General features: G+C 47.9%; 1 protein-coding gene across 1 annotated transcript in view; it reads left to right on the forward strand.

The window, feature by feature from the left end:
* ADCY3 (adenylate cyclase 3) overlaps positions 1-18,804 on the forward strand; it is a 116,550-nt gene that overhangs the window by 87,586 nt on the left and 10,160 nt on the right. The window contains exons 8-13 of the mRNA XM_015428510.1: positions 8,045-8,164; positions 10,263-10,405; positions 12,340-12,501; positions 13,107-13,194; positions 13,902-14,018; positions 18,179-18,435. Of these exons, the coding sequence (XP_015283996.1) occupies positions 8,045-8,164; positions 10,263-10,405; positions 12,340-12,501; positions 13,107-13,194; positions 13,902-14,018; positions 18,179-18,435 (887 nt within the window). The remainder of the gene's footprint in view (positions 1-8,044; positions 8,165-10,262; positions 10,406-12,339; positions 12,502-13,106; positions 13,195-13,901; positions 14,019-18,178; positions 18,436-18,804) is intronic.

The raw sequence follows: 18,804 nt of genomic DNA on the forward strand, positions 1-18,804 counted from the left end.
GCGCAGTTCAGCAGCCTTGCTCTCCCTTCAGTAGCTTCCCCCCTGGCATCTGATCGTGCCAGAGAGAAACTACGCGGCGGCTCAGGGGATCTATGTGATCCCACCGCCGCATGTTTCTTTTGGTGCGGCCAAAACTTTGGCCGTACTCCCCCCCCCCGTGTGGCAGGGGCCAATATCAGCTTTTTTGGGTTCAGCTATACTGGTTGCTGAATACAGATCTCTGATCTGTATTTGGCTTATGTGATAGCCAAAAAACTTTCGGTTCATCTATTGCCAGATGCACACCCCTATTCAGGACCTGTGTGCAAAAGTGAGAAAAGCAGACTCATCAAAATGTTACCCAGCTGCTGCTCATTTAAAGAATGAACGCCCTTTCTGGGCATCCTCTTCTTGCTATTACATTGCCCCCAAATCTCCCAGGTCCCTTTCCAACAGAATGGTGGTGGTGGAAAGTGCTGTAAAGTCACAGAAAAATTATGACGACCCCGTAGGGCTTTCAAGGCAAGAGACAAACAGGGGTGGCTTGCCATTGACTGCTTCTGAGTAGCAACCCTGGACTTCCTTGGTGGTCTGCCATCCAAGTACCAAGGTTTTTAAAAAATGGCTGTTGTTTTGCTCAAAGTAAGGAAGATAAACCTGAATCTCTGCAATTATGCTTTGGACTTCCTTTTTCATATGCAGAAAAAAATCCCTTAATCCTGCCGTATCATGACAGGCCTTATACCTTTCCCCATTTTAAAGATGATTCATGCAACTGTTTACTTCTTATTTTTAATACTTGCTGAATTTTTTGTACGATTCTGTTAGTGTGTGTGTCCCCCCATCTCAATAAACCAAATCTTGGTACAGGCTGTGCCATGTGCTGAACTGGGACCTCTAGCACGGCTCTCCTCTCCCCACCCACCTCCCAGAATCCTCCATTTTCCTTTTCTTTGCTTCTGCTATTTCTCCTGCCTATTAACTTCCCTTGGGGACTAGTTATTGTCCCTGACAGTGTTGTGGTTGCTAGGTAACTGTCCCCTTCCTTTCCCCCATGCCCAGAAAACCATTGCCACCTGCAGAGCTGGCAGCTGGGGCAAAACTCCTTTTCAGCCAGTGTTTAGGCCGGCACCATATGGATCCACTGAAAATAATGGATGTTCATTTCAGTAGTGTCAAGACTGCAAGGTTGAAAGAGCTGGGTATGTTTAGCCTGGAGAAAGGAAGACTAAGGGGAGAAGTGATCGCTGTCTTCAAATATCAGGAAGGCTGTCCCCATAGAAGGTGAAACAGACTTGCTCTCTCTTGCTTCATGTGGTAGCACTAGGAAGACTGAGTGGAATTTACAAGGGAGAAGATCTGGCTGAATATTAGGAGAAATATCCGAATGAAGAGCTGTTCTAGTGTCGAAAGGGTGCCTCGTGGACTGTCCTTACTGCAGGCCTTTAATAAGAGTCTGGACACACCAGATGAACTCCAAGGTTCCCTCTATAACACCTACCTCCAGTAGAGCAGATGATTTCATTTTCACCTCTGTGGAGGTTTTCCCACACTGCCAAAGCATTCCAAGGAGGCTTTCTTTCAGTAACCATCATGAGCCCCATCCAGATCCCCAGGATTTTCCTGTTTCGAGTCAAGCTGCAGGACCAGGCTAGACCTGCAGGCCGTAGGGGCGAGAACAGTACAGCAAATCATAAAGCCCTAGGAAGAAAGACACGGGTTCTCTTCCAAAAGGAGTCAATTGATTGGCTTAGCACCAGCCAGAGAAGGAAAATACCAAGAGGATGTGATTATAAGAAGATCCACAAATCTTTGGAGGGAGAGTTACACTTGGTTTTTCCAGAAGCAAGCAAGGGAAGGATAGGCCATCATGTAGGATAGGCCATCATGTCAGAGCGACATGACTCGGGATCTAAGGAGAACTGTAAGCTGTTAAGCTAGGGAACCAGGGGTCATTTCCTGCAGGAATGAGCGGGAGCGGAGCTTCGGCAGTAAAGAGCCCAGGGGGCGGGCACATGCAACAAGCTCCACCCCCTGCTCCCAGCAGCCCTCAGTCAGAGCAAGAAGCAGCCAGGTAAATTGCAGAGCCCCCCCCCCTCCCCGGTCCAAAACAGTCCAGTGGCATTTTTAAGACCAAGTTTTATTCAGGTACAAGCTCTCCCTCCTCTGTGAGGATAGATCTGCATGTCCCCCCCCCCCAATAGCTATCAATCCAAAACAATCCAGTGGAGCCTGAGCGGTGGGCGTTGCCTCCTGACACACTTCCGGTGAGGTCAGGGGATGTGGCATATGCAAAGGAGTTAAGCTAATGAGTTATGCTAATGAGCTCCTGCACCTCTTTTTCTACGAAATAACCCCTGTAGGGAACCAATTTAGTCAGGCTACATTAGTTTACAGTATTATTTAACTCTGTTTTGCATCTGCATCTGAAATCCTTTCCCTCTTTTCTTTCCTTATACAAGTAGTTACAGGCAGTTTCTTTCCTTCCTCTGCATGTGTCATCACTAGATTGTTTAGGTGGAAAAGAACTGGTTTATATGCCTATGCCAAGTCTCACTTGAGCCAGACCATGTGTTTAGCTGAAGGAATAGTGTATGTGTGACAGAGAGAGCCAGAATTTCTGCTTTCAGCTTCAGATCGGTGTTTCAGGGGCAAATTATAGCCAAATGGTTTCAGGGAGACTGGGTCAGCAGGATCCTCCATCTCTGGTTTTCGCCTGCTTTTCTCCCCCTGAACCCCTGTGACAGTAACATAAACCAGTATCCCTTTCAACAGATTCCATACTTGCCAACTTCTCAGAATACAAAGAAGGGAGATTGGTTGGATTTCTCCTGAGAGCCCCACACTTCTCCCCTCTACTGTCTAATTAAAGAAAAAAAAATCTGGAAAACATATCCCAGGGTAAAATGTAGCCTACAAGCAAAAATGCTGTGGAGCATTTCACACATCACACAGAGGTAAAACCAGTTTTGCCACTGAGTATACACTCTATGGAGCTACCACTGATGTATGTGTTTGTGCACTCTGAATCTGATTAGGTGAACCCTGACTCACAAAAGCTTATGTTAGAATAAGTTTTGTTAGTCCAAACAGTGATTAACACACGGAATTCACTGCCACAGGAGCTGGCGGCGGCTACAAGCATGGATGGTTTCAAGAGGGAGTTGGATAAACATATGGAGAGGAGTGGCAATTAGCCACAAGGTATAGATAGGAACTCTTGGTCTGGGGCAAGTGATGCTCTGTATTCTTGGTGCTTGGGGAGGGGGCAACAGTGGGAGGGCTTCTAGTGTCCTCCTGGCCCCACTGGTGGACCTCCTGATGGCAGCTGATCCAACACTGTCTTCTCTTATGTTCTTATGTCCTTAAGACTTCTGTTATGTTTGTCATATTCACACTTTTTCTTTTTTTAGCTTTTAAAATGCCTTGGGTGCATTCCTACGGTTCTGTTACGTGAAGAGGCCTTTAGAACTTCACATGACCAAGTTTACACAGCATGGCTCCTTTGCAACTGCTTAGCGATTTGCCTGGGGGAGGGGATGAGGTTAGAGGAGGCAGCTGGTCCCAAGAAGCTTCAGACTGCTGTGCTTTGAGGCCAAACAGCAGATCCAAAACAAAGCAAAACAAAACCATCTACTTTTGCCTCCTGGTTGTACATTCTGAGTTAAGAGTCTCCCACAGGTTCTGCCTGTGAGATCTTACATGTGTTTATGTATTTATTGACATTAGTGACAGTCCGTCTCTCTTGCTGAGACTCAAGGCGGATCACATAGTGTAGGTCAAGTGCAGTCAACAGCACGGGGCATCCGGGGAACAGTGCAGTAGGGTTTAGACTCCCGAAATCTGAAAAACAAACAGAAATCTAGAACAGAGCTGAAACAAACCTAAAATGAAACACGAGCATTTAAACGTGACACATTAAATAGCGTAGAAACTACCTAGTTGGAGCATACTTACAGTGATGGGCAGCAATATAGGACACAGTTCCTATCCCCTTTGCAATGCAACTTTCTAAACCATTACAGCACTGCCCTATTTAGCCTTGCAAGGAAACCCTCTTGAATAATTCCATTTTTCATAGTTTTTGGAAAGCCAGGTGAGTGGGAGCCTTCCTGCATCTTAGCTATGTAGCTTGTCAAGGCTGGCTGTGCAGTTAAGAGGGAGCTAGCTTTGTGCCTGGCTCCGGTCCTGAGAAGGCGAAAATGACAGGGCCACAAGCAAAGCTGGGAGGTATACATTTCAAAGGGTGAATGAAGGAGATGGACTCTGTCATCGCGTATCTTTCATTCAGAGGGTGATACCTGGCATGTCAGAGGTTTGTTTTGCAAATCACCATTCTAATGACTGAAGAAGTGAAAGAGATTGTTGTGCCCAGTTTGCTGGTGCATGGGTGCATCCTCAGGGTGATGATTCGCCATATCGCACTCATCGCAGATGCAGAGGCAGTTGCGGCAGCAATGGAGCAGCCACATGGCAGATTTCCACACACTTTCTTTTCTTCAGGCCTTCTCCTGCCTGTGGCTGCCATTCCCCCTGTGCCACCAGGAGACTTTTTATTTATTTATTTTTTTAAATCAGCAATTGCTGTAGTACTTTAGCAACTACCAATTAAAAAAAACCCCACTCTGATGGTGTATGGGGGGACGGAAGGCACATGGAGTTGAGGAAAGGAAAATGGCATCGATATGGACAGACACTTCAGAAATAAACACGTTCCTATTTGCACGTGCTTGGACTGCAATCTTTACAGAAAGACTGTACCAAACCAAGTTTGGGAAAGACTGGAGAAAAGCAGGGGAAAACCTGGAAAGTGGACAGGTGGATACAATGGACTCTATGGAGAAACCCTGCTCCAGTTGGGAAGCCAAGGCAGAGCAAAACAGCAGGGTGGATGGAGCTTCTGGGTGTGTGTGCGTCTTTACACACTACATTTGCATTTCTGTCTCCTGGGAAGCAGGAATCAATGGAGTCAGTTAATAAGCCCCATTCTCTATTCAGCCGGGAATTAAAATAGCCTGTCCCAAGGACTAATCATTCAAAGCTAAAGAGGATGCTTTCTTCCTTGTTTCAATTTGTCATTTTTAAATTGGGCAGGCACTGGCTTGTGCTTCGACTCCAAAGGCTTGCTGTGTTGCATGAGTATTGTCAGCAGGCTCCTTTGGCTTCCAAGAGAACAGACAAGGGTTGTATGTTAGCATCAGTTTATGCGTTAACACATCATCATCCAGAATTCACAATTGTTTTTCATTCCTGGAGTACTGCTTGTTTTAAGCAGATTTAAGTCATCCTGGTTCCCAATGCTGCTACTATTCAACTTCCATTGAATACCAGTGATGTGTTAGGAAAAGAGTCCTGCTGGATCAGACCCATGTTCTGTCTAGTCCAGTGCCCTTTTCCAGAGAGAGGCAACTGTACAGAACATAGAAGTGTCATGATCCCTGCCTGGAGATTCTGTAATTTGTATTAGATATACAATGCAATGCAGATCACCATGTCCTTTGTAGACCTCCCTAAACTCTTAGGTAATCCTCTGAGCTCACCACCATTGGAGATACAGTGAGCAGCCAGAGTGAAAGGCCTTCATGACTCAGAGATGCCCTGCCAAGGGAGGTTCACCTAGTCAACTGTTGTCCTTTAATTTTAATGTTTTGATTTTTTCTGGTCAAATTGGTGGGATGGAAGGGCTCAGCTGGCTGGCAGGCAGATGACTATTGTATTGTCTGGGCTCTTATGATTTATTCTGTTGACCTTTTAGCTAGGGTATGGGGGTGCTTGGTCATTGTATTGTAATTTTAGAATCATTGTAATGATTTTATATTGTTCTTTGTTTTCTGTTGAGTATTCCTGGGTATCCTGCATAGAATGCAGAGGCAGGGTAAAATAAACAAATACGAAGACTACAGCTGGTGGGAAGGAGCAGAGAGCTGGGGATGAGTGTAACAGGGGAGTTACGTAATAGAGGAGGTTATAGAGCCTTGAGTTGTTGAAGGCTTTCTGGGACAAGTGGGCTCTTTGAATTTAGATGCTGAGCCTGCATTACAGATGTTATGGAGAAGGCAGTAGAAAGCATTCTCTCTTGGATAGATTTTCTTTGTCCCACTATGATGTTTCGGAATGTTTCCAGTGTGGGTCAGGGTTATCAGGAATATGCAGAGACAAGCTCAGATCTCACTGAAATGCTAAAGCTGTGTGAGGAATGTACCACTTCAGCCCTCTTCCTAAAAAACTAGCATGTCGAAGAGAAGCTTAGGCTGTAATCCTAGGCTACCTGCAGCCCTTCTCCCTAACTTCTTGTTTAGAGAGTACAGGGTATTTTTGTTTTTGCATAGAGTAATGGTTTGTGAGAGCCAGTTTGGTGTAGTGGTTAAGTGCGTGGACTTTAATCTGGGAGAACCGGGTTTGATTCCCTACTCCTCCACTTGCAGCTGCTGGATGACCTTGGGCAAGCCATAGTTCTGTCAGAGCTGTTCTTGAAAGAGCAGTTTTGGAAAGAGCTCTCTCATCCCCACCTACCTCACAAGGTATCTGTTGTGGGAAGGGGAAGGGAAAGGCGTTTGTAAGCTGCTCTGAGACTCTGAGTGGTGGGGTATAAATCCAATCTCTTCTTCCTCCGGTGAATTCCTTGCACGTAGCAATATAGATATCAGGGAGGAAGTTCTAAAAGTTTTCTTAATGTCATGTTGGTTTTCCATGGGTAAGGAATTTTTGTTAAGAAGTGGTACGGCTCAGACACCTTAGGAAGATGAAGAGGAAAACAATGGCCCCAGTCAGAATAGTGAGCACTGAGTACTCTTCTGCGTTATGAATGTGGACAAGGACGGGTTCACTATGGAAAGTATTTTTGTAGTAACAGTAAAGAGTCTTGTAAAATTGGCTTAGTAACTACTCAAGAGTAGACAATAATAATGAGCATCTCTGTGTGGAGGGTACTTTGTGGTTTCTCTTTAGGACAACGGTTCTCAAATCGTAGGGCACAAGACTCCTAGGTAGGGGCTATGAAGTTTTTTTGCAGGGAAGATAATCTTGCAACAGACAAAGCCATTTCCTTCCGAGCAGCAGAGGTGGTAGCACAAGCCTACCCAAAGCATGCTGATTTACTCTAGCACAGAGAATTGTAGAGGCGATTTAAAATGCAGCGTGGGAGTCTAGGAGGGAAGGGCAAAACCACCCGTGTGCTCTCCCCCACTAAACTTAATTACTTCTGCATTTCTGTTTTCATCCCAGTGGATGCATCTGATCATGGACTTCCTAGGGGAGAAGAACAGCCTCAGAGAAGAAATTTCAAGGGGATGGGGATGGGTGAAAGATGGGTTCAAGGCTGTACTTTTGAATCCTGCCCCCATCGTACACCTTGCCTTGCTTTGTAGGGATTTTGCAGCAGTCTAATGGGACACAAGGTATGGATTGGCCTTTGTCTCTATTTTTGTACTATTTATTTCTTTAAAACATTTTTGTGCTGCCTTTCCACCAAAATAAGGTTCCCAGGTTGGCAAACATGAAATAATTTGACCATTAAAACAGCATCTAAAATAATGCATAACATAATTCAATAAAACAATAAACACCTAAGCACACATTGAAAGTTATTGCTTTTGCCTACGAGTGTAATATCCAGGTACTCTCTGCATCCCGAAGAAAAGTTTTAAAATGAAACCAAACAAAAACCTACCTTGTTTCCACTTGGAAATGTATCGCCACTCTTACCACCCCTTGGTGAAAATTTGAATTTGCTGTCTATAGAATGTCATGGGGAGTGAGGGAGGAGGAAGAAAACAAAATCAAATCCTGTAAGTAAACATCAGTTCCACGGTTAAGCTAGACTCCTCCTTTGAGACAAAATCAGAATGGAGCCAAAGACTATAATAAGTCTAGCCCATGTAGGCCCACAGTAGGAGGGAGGAGAGAGAGACTGTACAGTTTTGATGAGGAGCCGTCCTCCCTTTGAAGCCCCCAGCCTCTCTGTTCCCATCCCAGTTTGAGAAGGTGTCACGTCTTGGCACTGATCTCTTGATGGGGCCAGCATTTGCCTTCACTTCCTTTGCCCCTTCTCTGTTTCGTGTTGCAGAAGCTGTCTGTCTCCTCATCCCACGGGAACTCGCCACAGCTGATCAACACCAAAGAATGCAACGGGAGCATTAACACCACTTGTACCACACCAGATGAAGCAGAGGACCTGGACACCCGGGTAAGAGGGGAGGGAGGGATTGGAAGGGGAGGGATGAGGTTATGGAGGGGCTGGGGGGGGGGGCTGTACAACTTATAAGAAAACGCCTGTCAAATCCCTGCACTGAAGTTACCCAAATTTTGCAGCCTGTATATATTAAAGAAAGTGAACCAATTTGCACACGTGCTTGGTTTGTATGATTTGCTAGCCCTTGGGAGGAGCAAAAAAGTATGACGGGGGCAGAAAAGCCATCTTCTTGATCACTGGCAATTTATCTCAACCTGTCCCCCTCCCCCCCCCAGTCCTCTGAGATTTCACTGGTCAGCGATCACATGTTTTAAATCTGTATTCTTAGCCATAAGGGCTAGAAACTGAGTGTTTTGTACTGAATTCTCCACCTAATACCAAACTCAATGCAATTACTTAGATTGCAGAACAAACACAGTCTGGACTGTACCATCGTTACCAATTATCATTGTGATACTAAACATTCCATCACACACCCTGGTCTGACCCTGAAAGTGACCTAGGATGAGGCAGTGCAAATGAAGGGATGGGGCTATGCTGATGGGAATCATGAGAGGGAGGGAAGGAAGGGTTGCATCAGTGCTTAGTTCTTGTGGCCCTTTCGTACATGCCCGGGGAAATGCTGATCGCCACTTTGGAGTCAGGAAGCAATTTTTCTCCAGGCCAGTTTGGCTGGAGATCCTGGAGGGGTTTTTTTTTTGTCATCTTCTGGGCATGGAACAGGGGTCACTTGGGGTTTTGGGGGAAAGTATTTGTGGATTTCCTGCCTTGTGCAGGGGGTTGAAATGAGGGGGCTGAACAGGGAATAGGGCTGGGGCTGCAGCTTTACATGCCAAAAGTCCCCAGATCGGCCTCCAGCATCTCCACTTTAGAAAACATCCGTCAGTGTGACTGATGGCTGTCGGAAAAACTGCTGTGAGGGAGGTTAAGCAAGACTAACCCTGACAGACCAATGGCCCAACATGGAATAAGGCAGCTTTGTGAGTACTTGAGTGTTAACATGGGGACAGTAAGTGCAAAATACACTGTATACTGGGCGGCCCAATCAAGGATCCTGTGGTTGTGGTAGGAGGTGGGGGTGGGCACTCGCTGGGTTTCTCCGTAGATCATACAGATATGTGCCGTATTCCCCACCCTCTCTATCCCCAGTTCCTTGCAATATACTAACCCCCTTAGAGTTGGCTAGTTGTTCATAGTAATCTATCATTTCTGGAGCACACTGTGGTATACCAAGTGGCTATAAAGTCCACACTGTCAGTTTAAAGAGGGACCCATTCATTTTCTTCCTGTTTCTTCTTGTGGACACACATGAAACATCCTTCTACATACCATTGGTTCATCTAGCTCAGTATTCTCTGCTGTGGCTGGAAGCAGACCTCCAGGGTTGTAGGCAGAGAAAGGTCTTTACTGAAAGCTGCTAGCAGAGATGGAGAAGCTGTGTGTGTGTGTGTGTGAGAGAGAATGTGCATGTAAAACCAGTGCTCTGCCATTGAGCCTCCAACCTTCCCCTTCTATGACTGCTCCCATATCCAAGCCACTCACCCCTCAAGCTTCATTCTGAACTGAAGCAGGAAATGGTTAAGTGTAGCAAATACACAGGCTAGAAGTGTGAATTTACAACACTGAAAGACCGTCAATGCTTTGTTTTCTTAGCCAGTTTGGTGTAGTGGTTAAGTGCGTGGACTCTAATCTGGGAGAACCGGGTTTGATTCCCCACTCCTCCAATTGCAAGCCATAGTTCTGGCACAGCTGTTCTTGAAAAAGAGCAGTTTCTGTCAAGAGCTCTCTCAGCCCCACCTGCCCCACAGAGTGTCTGTTGTGGGGAAGGGAAGGGCAAGGAGTTTGTAAGCCGCTCTGAGACACCTTTGGGTAGTGAAGGGCAGGGTATAAATCCAAACACCACCACCACCACCACCACCACCACTACTACTTCTTCTTCTTCGCTTAATTTCTCCATCAAACTTGAGTTGCTTAATCAAAATTACTATTTTTTCTTCCTGTACTAGTGTAGGAAGCAGCTTTGTATTTGTTGGCTGAGAGCTGTTCCCCCCCCCCACATGAAATTTTCCATTTGTCTCCCTTTCTAATCTAGGTGGTTAACCCTTCCTTTCCCAACCCTCGGAGACGCCTGCGGTTGCGGGACCTGGCAGAGAGGGTAGTGGATGCTTCGCAGAACGAACAGGAGCTGAACAAATTGCTCAACGAAGCCTTGTTGGAGAGGGAGACGGTGCAGGCGTAAGTCTCTTGGAGCCCCTTGTGCGATTCCTCAGACATCATGGGAACCAGTGTGGTTGAAGCACTTCCTGTGGAGACCGGAGTTCAAATCCCCATTCTGTCAAGAAACTTGCCCTTGGGCCTCTCTCTCTCTCTTTCTCATGCTAACTGATCTCAGAGAGGAGGACAAAAGGAAATACTTCTTTAAACAATGAGTGATTAAAATGTGGAATTCACTGCCAGAGATCAATGCAGTGATGGCAGCAGGCATAGATGGCTTTAAAAGGGGTTTAGACAGATTCATGGAGGATTGGTCTCTCAGTGACTACTAGCCACGGTAACTAAAGGGAACCTTCGTGTTCAGAGGCACTAAACCTCTGCATCCCAGTGCCAGGAGGCAACATCCGGGGAGGGCCTCAACCTCCGTGCCCTGTTGTTGAACCTCCAGAGGAACTGCTTGGCCACTGTGTGAGACGGGATGCTGGAATAGATGGACCAGTGCTCTGATCCAGCAGGGCTTTTCTTATGTTCTTAGGGGAGTTGTGAGAATAGAATGAGAAGGGAGAACACTGTATACTGCCTTGAGAGTCACGGAGGAAAGGCAAGATAAAAACGCAACTGATAGCTAGATATTTCTCCGGCAGCATTTCCCCCACTCCTGGGTATGGTCCAGCCCTTCCCTCACTGGTCTACCTGCTTTTTTAACCATACAGCTTCCCCCTCATGCCCAGCTCAAACACTCACTCCAGGCAGCTGCTGCCGGTGGGTACCCCCCTCTCCTCCTCCTGAGTTTGCCATTTTGCATGTGTTATCTGCTTCCCTCTTCAGAATGGTGAAAAGTTCCAGGAACCAAGGGTACGGGTGGGGGGTGGGGGGTTGTAGTTAGGTCCTATAGGTAAAGAGCCCATTTGAGGGTCCATCCACAGGTAGGAAACATTAACGTTCTTTTGTCAAAGACCTTTCCTATTTATTCACAATCAAGCCAGCCAAATTTAAGGTACAAGGGATGATTTGCTGCAGCCAGTGTAGGAAAGCTTAGAACCCAGAAAGCAGCAGAGATCAATTATTCTGTGTCGTCATCCCCCCCCCCCCCCCGTGCTTGCTCAAAATTGCTGCATAAATCCATCCGTCAGCATAGCCCAACCTTCATTTCAGCCACAGCTTCACTCATGATTAAAAACACACACACCCCCCAGACACTTTTTTTTTAAAAGGTGGTCTTTAAGCAAATACATTTTGAACTCCACGCTTGTGCCTTGTCAGCATGGGCAAGAATAAGAAATATTTGCAGGAATGAAGAGTAGTAGACGCCCTCTGCCATGATCCGGGCAAGTGCAGAGTCACTGTGACTCAGGTGCCCCTCTCACTGCTCCGTAGGTCATGCAGAGCTGGGCAGGCAAGGAGCTAACCACTTGGCATAAAGTGGGTTGGTGTGGTGGTTAGGAGTGTGGACTCTAATCTGGGAGAAGCAGGTTTGATTCCCCTCTCCTCCACATGCAGCTGCTGGTGTGACCTTGGGTCAGTCACAAGTTCTCTCAGAGCTGTTCTCTCAGAGCTCTCTCAGCCCCACCTACCTCACAGGCTGTCTGTTGTGGGGAGGGGAAGGAAAAGGAGATTGTAAGCCGCTCTGAGACTCCTTTGGGTAGTGAAGGGCAGGGTATAAATCCGATCTCTTCTTCTCCTCTCTTCCCCTCCCTCCCTCCATCTGTTGGGGATGGGGCCAGCTGAGGGCTGGGGAAGGCAAGCCAAGTGAGCACACCCTGGTTTCCGGCACCACTGCTGAACATGTGGTGCACCTGGGTGGTAGTAGTGGGGCTAGTAGCACTGCCCAGGCTGCCACAGCTAGTAGCACTGCCCAGGACCTGCCCTGAGTCTATTGGTGCCCCCCCCCCCCCCGGTGCCCTCAGCACTAACCCGTCTGCCTAATGCGTGGGCTGACTCTCTGTTTCTGGCAGGCTAAAGGGCAAATCCACATACCGCCTGTCTATGCGCTTCATTGACCCTGAGATGGAGACACGCTACTCTGTGGAGAAGGAGAAGCAGAGCGGGGCAGCCTTCAGCTGTTCATGCGTCGTCCTCTTCTTCACCGCCCTGGTGGAAATCTTCATTGACCCACGGTGAGCATTATGTAAATCTGTGTCACTAGGCCTCTTTCAGCCTGTGTTCACGGGAGGCAGAGCCGTCTGCTAAACAGTGATGTGCTAAGGAATGTGTGCAATATTGTTAAGTCGCTCGCTTAACAAAGTAGTCAGAGAGTGATTCAGCAAAGATTCAGCTTTATTCCACAACTCGAACACAACTCCAACACGGATCAACATCTGATAGACAGAACAGCTTTTACATTGCAGCTGTCCTGCTTTTAAACTCTCCCGGCTAATGTAGCCACTCCTACTGTACATTTACCAACCAATAAGGTTGCATACATAAGGACCAATCATGGACGTTCCCGCTCAGGGAGCTTGCTGACCAGTGATTGGTTGGTTCTTCCTGGGCTAGCAATGTGATTGGAGGGATTTGAATCCTAGCCCAGGACGAAGCTTTACATGGCAAGTCAGTTAGATGATTCATGTATTGCAATGGCAGCTATTGAATACATTACAAATATACAGTTAGGTTATTGTAAAACAAATCATTCGACTGCCTAAGAATTGAGCTGAAAGCACTAACATTTTACCCACCCATCCCCTTTTTCTCTCTTCTTTCTCTCCCCTCTCCCTTACAGGTTGGTGGCAAATTATGTGACGTTTGTTGTTGGCGAGGTTCTTCTCCTCATCCTGACCCTTTGCTCGCTGGCTGCCATTTTCCCCAGGGTAAGGGCCTTTCCCTACCGTAGCTGTCCCCAAATAAGAGCCCAGCTGTTAGCCGTTTGGAGTGATGAACCCAGATGCCTGCTCTTAAGGCAGCCCTTCAGTTGTGGCAATAGCATATTTTCCTATCTTTCATCCTATAACATTTACATCACTGGGAAACTGAGATTTTACCTTCCGTGTGCTTCTTCCACTTGTGTTCTTCAGATACAGCTGAAGAAGTGAGAAGCTACTCACGAAAGCTCATACCCTACCACAAATTTTGTTAGTCTTTTAAGTTTTGCTTAGAATACAATAGTGTTATCATTACAGTCTCCAACCTAACTGTGATGTGAACCTCAGTCAGTCTCTCTCTTTGCATCCATCTTCAATGGACTTAGAGGGGCTTAACTGCATTTAGGATGGCACAGTTAATCATCATAATAAGCCTAAATTGCAAAGTTGATAAACCAGCATTTAATGTCTCAGATTTCTCTCACCCAGCTTCCTGTTTTATTCCACCCATGGAAAGTCATTCTAAACATAAGAGTCTAGTGGTAGACTTCCATTGAGTGGCTATGGCCACTCCCTCTGTGTGCAGTCTTGTATGGATGAGGCACACAAGTGGTACAGACACCACATCTCACTGGTCACCTTTGATTTGTTCAATGTCAAGACATGGATAACTAGTGAAATGGCCTTTGTGTCTTGAATGTCTTCCTGTCTTTCAGGTTTTCCCCAAAAAGCTTGTGGCTTTTTCCGCTTGGATTGACCGGACCCGATGGGCCAGGAACACGTGGGCCATGTCTGCTATTTTCATCCTTACCATGGCAGACATTGTAGACATGGTAAGCACTATGTTAAGAACAGCAACCCTGGCATCTCTTTTCTCCATTGCCTCCTTTCTCCAGCTTTGTGGGGAAATGATAATTCAAAGGAAGTGAGCTGGAGAAAATAATTTTTAAAAATACAGTAGGATAGAAGTGCTGTTGCGTGTGTTGTGTGTTGTGGGAGGGCTTCTGGAGCTCTGGCCCCACTGGTGGGCCTCCTGATGGCACCTGGGTTTTGGCCACTGAGTGTTGGACTGGATGGGCCATTGGCCTGATCCAGCATGGCTTCTCTTCTGTTCTTATGGGGTGGTGGGACCCATTTCACACAGATTTTGCAGGATGGTGGAGCACCCGTTTGATCAGAGAATATAATGGGATGAAAGAAATTGGGCATTCACATTGTAAGCAGGCCTGTCATGCCACTTTTAATCTCTAGCAAAACTGTGGGCCAGACTACACTTGACATGCCAGTCTGTATCTTTCCCCCCCTGATACCTTGTGTAATGAAAAGAAGCATCCAAAGGCTGTAATCTGGAATGGAAGAGCAGCAGGCAGGAGAAGTTGCTTTAACCTTTGCCTTTCCTGCTATTTGTGGCTAAAAATTCTCCCTTTTTGTTGCTTTCCTAGTCTGGAATAAAGGTATGGGAAACTGTAGAGTGGGTGTGTCAAAATGTTTATTAGACAGTGGCAGAAGAGGAGGGGTTAAGCAGTCCTTCTGCCAGGTGCTCCTAACAGTAAGCTTTTATGGTTATATTCAAATGATAAGCACCAGGGGAAAGTGTCAGGGATCTCCACGTCAGATTTAATAGGGCGTTGTCTCCATGCAGTGGGTCCATTTTGAGTGAAGCAACCCCAGGGGTCTTCCCACTGCGTCTTTCTCTAAGTCCTCTTTTGTGGCATACCATGCCGCTGACGTCGATCCTGACCTCCCTTCTTCTTCTGGGTTGGCTGATAATTGTTTACAGAACTGTACAGTGCAGGGGCATTAAGCGAAATTAGCAAAAGGCCAGCTGCGCCAGATTATTTTTAGAACCTGTTAATAATTGGCCAGACCTTGAACCCTTGTCTTCCAAAGCTGATATGAAAATGCTGCCATTTCCATTCTGGGCGGCTTGAAGAAGAGGTGGGTGTGAAACAAAGGCCCTGACTTTACCCGTGTGTGTGTGAGAAGAGGCTGTCGCTTAGTGCTTCTTGTAAAAACCATGACGCAAAGATCACGTTCCACAATGTGTTTGAGCATTCCCCTCCAACAGTCAAAAAAGGGAAGGAATTACAGGCTTTTAATGAGCAGGAGAAGAATGGAGATTGCGTTTCCAGAATACACTGTTCTAATACGGTTGTTTTTAGCAAGTGAGGTGTTCCCCTCCGGCAACCCAGGATCATGTACTTAAAGGGAACCCCAGAGAGTAGGATAGGGTTAGCATGTCCGATTGGTCCTAGTTCAAATCCTCATTCAGCTGTGAAGCCGACTGGATGGTCCTGGGCCTGTCCTTGCCCCCCCAGCCTATCCTGCCCGATAAGGTTGTGGAGGGGGTAAAGCGCGAGAGGGGAGAATGCGCGTGCCACCCTGAGGCCCCTGTAGAAAGGGCAGCGTAAGAATGTGATACTTTAAAAAAGTCCATTATGTCCAGCAACCTCCTTCAAGGCGGGATCTTGTATACATTGGCCTGCAGCATGTCTGTTCCATTTATTTTGCAGTTTGTCCCAGCAAATCTAAAAAGTGGTACTGGGTGCAGACTTTTGTTATCTTTTCCAATTGTTAAAAAACAGAATAACCTTTAAAGTTATGAAAATCAACTTGAAAATGTGTGGGCCCCATTCAGCTGAAGAGCATGGGAGTGGGGGGTGGGGGTGGGGAGAGGAATGGGCGCCTTTGTGTTCTGCATGGCTCTCTCTACCCTTCCCAGGGACGAGGACAAGCAGAGTAAACTGTGCAAAAGAACCGCAGGTATGCAGAGTACAGGGAAACATTTATTCCGTCCTAATCAGTGGGCAACGTGAGAAGTTTAGTTCTTTTAAACGCAGTGATGGCAGGCCAGAAGAATTTGCCTGTGTGACACCGCACACACCCAGGGTCTTGTTTAAACTGGTGCAGTGTTCGCATGAGGAAGAGACTGGGTTGTGGCATGTTTACTTTGCATGCCTTGTGAGACTGCAGAATGAGGCAGTGGCTTGGATCCAGACCGATGTTTCTGCAGGGGCGGGGACGTCCACCTGGGGAGCTTGATTTTCCCATCTCCCCCATTCATTTGGCAGCCTGCCCCTGGAAATCCTCTTCCTGGCAGTCCCTCTCCCCCCTGGAACAGGACTCCAAGGGGACACGGTGTGGGAGGGAGGGAAGCAGGGGAGGTTGATTGGAAGTCCTTTCTCCCGCAGAAAAGGTGTGGATCCAACATGGGGTCAGTTCCAGGTTTGGGGGGGGGGCCTGGGCAGAGAGTGCTCAGGGGCCTCCTTAGGCCCACTTGGAGGCCCCCCTTCTTGGCCACCCACGTGTGTCCCTCCACTTTCCTGTGCGTCTTTTTGCCTTCTCACAAGCTCTCCCACCACCTCCCGTCACAGCTGCCCACCTTGCCTGCATGCCCTTTCCCTGATGGTGGTGGGTGCACCTAGGAGTGCCACTGCCCTGGCCACCAGCAATGCTACTGCACCACCCACAGGCCCTTCCTCAGCTGCGCTAGGTAACACAGGCAACTGGGAGCAGAGGTGACAAAGCACTCACAAGCAGGCTGTTGTGTTTCAACCGCGGACTGTACGCGCGGTCGGGTTCGCACGTGGTCATGCGAAATAGCAGAGCTTCGCTTAAAAGACAATAGCCAGCTAGGGTCCTGGAACGGACCAATCGGCCAGCCCGGATCTGAGAGTAGACCTGTGGGTGTCGGTACACTGTAAATAGCCTATCACGGGTTGTGGGGGTGTGTGCTGGGTGTGGATATAAGCAGGACTCCGGCCCTGCTTTTTGTCTTCTGTCGTGCCTTATAATAAACCATGAGCTGATTTCACTATCTACGACTTCGAACCCAATATATTTCACAGGCCATGGAAGGGTGTGAGCACAGGCCTCAGAGGAGAGGTGTGAGTAGGGAGTCAGCAGCAGCAGGGGGGGGGGGGGGGGGGGGGGGGGGGCAGAAGGCCTGGCAGCTGCCTCACCTCAGGGTATGCTGAGAACACAGCTCTTTTGATTCAGGCCGCACTGTCATACGAGGTCACTGTTGTGCTGTTTAGGGATAGTGGCTGGGGATGAGGCGTGAAATGCTTCAGCTGTGCCAAGCTATTCCAAAGGATTGATCCTGCATACAAGAGCTGAGGTAGGATTCTGCACGAGGAATGAGTCGCAGACCAGGGCCACTGGACAGGATCACGGTGATAAGTGGGTGGCCTCGTGCGTGTCTAACATCTGTTGCTCCTGGGAGGAGCTGTAGCCCAGTGGGAGAAGGTACTCTTTGCATGCTCAAGGTTCTCAGTTCAGTCCCTGGCATCTCCAGTTACAAAGCCCAGACCAGCTATCCAGAAGCTCTTGGAGAGGTCAAAGTAGGCAGTGCGGAAGCTGATGGGCTGACATGGAATAGGGTACCATCCTCTGCTCATGCTTCTGCAATGTAGGGGGGCGGGGCTAGAATGTCACTCTGCCAGGAAGCTCCCTGTTTGAATTTGGCAGTGGCCAGTTGCTATCATTCAGCCTCACCTATCTTGTAGGATGGTGGTGAGGATAAAATGGCAGGGAAATGCCTGACCTCCTTGGATGAAGGGTGTGGGGTCAGGTGTGAGATGGTGTGGGGAGAGACCAGAGGCCATGAACTACGGTACAGATGCACGAGAAGTAACATATTTCATCTGCAGTCTCCTCAATGTTCCCTCTAAGCTGTGAAGTCTTGTGAGCAAAAACTCTACTTTGTGAGCTACTGGCGTTAAAGTTGTGAGTGAGCGATTTGGTTGCTGCATAAATTGGTTTGCTCTGGAGCCCTCCTTCCTGAGCGGAGACAAAGATGTGTGAGCCGGAGGCTTAGAGGGAACTCAGCTTAGAGGGAACACTGGTCTCCATAACTGTATGCCCTTGATTCAAGTGAGTCTTCTGGCTCCTTTGGAAGCAGATGCTCCTTCCCATTGGAAGCAGGAAACTGGGGCACTCTGCCAGTTCACTCCGGATGAGCTCAGGGCCTTGTTCTCTTGTGCCTCCTCAGCTCAGCTGCCAGCAGTATTACTCCGTCGTCAACGTTACAACATTGGAGCTGCCTGTGGGGACCTGTGTGGAGAACCCCAAGTACTACAGCTACATCGCAGTGTTGGCGCTCATCGCCACCATTATGCTAGTGCAAGTCAGCCACATGGTCAAGCTTACCCTCATGCTGACGATCACTGGGGCCGTGGGGGTGGTGAACATCTACGCCTGGCGGCACATCTTTCACAAGTACGACGAGCAGAGATTCTGGGAGAAAACGTAAGCACCTTCCGCGTGGGGAGAGCCAGCAGGGAATCTCTGAGCTCAACACAGGTCTCCCTCCTGGAAGGAAAGACAGCTTCACTGAGCAGCTGGCGCCCCCTAGCGTCGATTCCTGGGTGTGGCGATGAAGCTGTATTGCCTGTGTGGATGGTCATTTTTATTTCTTATCCTTGAGAGTCCGTGTGGCGTAGTGGTTAGAATGTCAGACTAGGATATTAGAGTCCCAGTTTTGGATGCCCACACTGCTGTGGAAACTCGCTGAGTTGCCCGACAATGCACTCTCAGCCTAATCTACCTCACAGTGTGGTTGTGAGGTGGTTGGAGGAGAGGAGAATGTTTGTAAGCCACTTTGGGTCCCCTTTGTGG

The sequence above is a fragment of the Gekko japonicus genome, unplaced genomic scaffold (genome assembly GCF_001447785.1).
Source record: "Gekko japonicus isolate JY-2015 unplaced genomic scaffold, Gekko_japonicus_V1.1 scaffold7, whole genome shotgun sequence".
Taxonomy (NCBI): Eukaryota; Metazoa; Chordata; class Lepidosauria; order Squamata; family Gekkonidae; genus Gekko; species Gekko japonicus.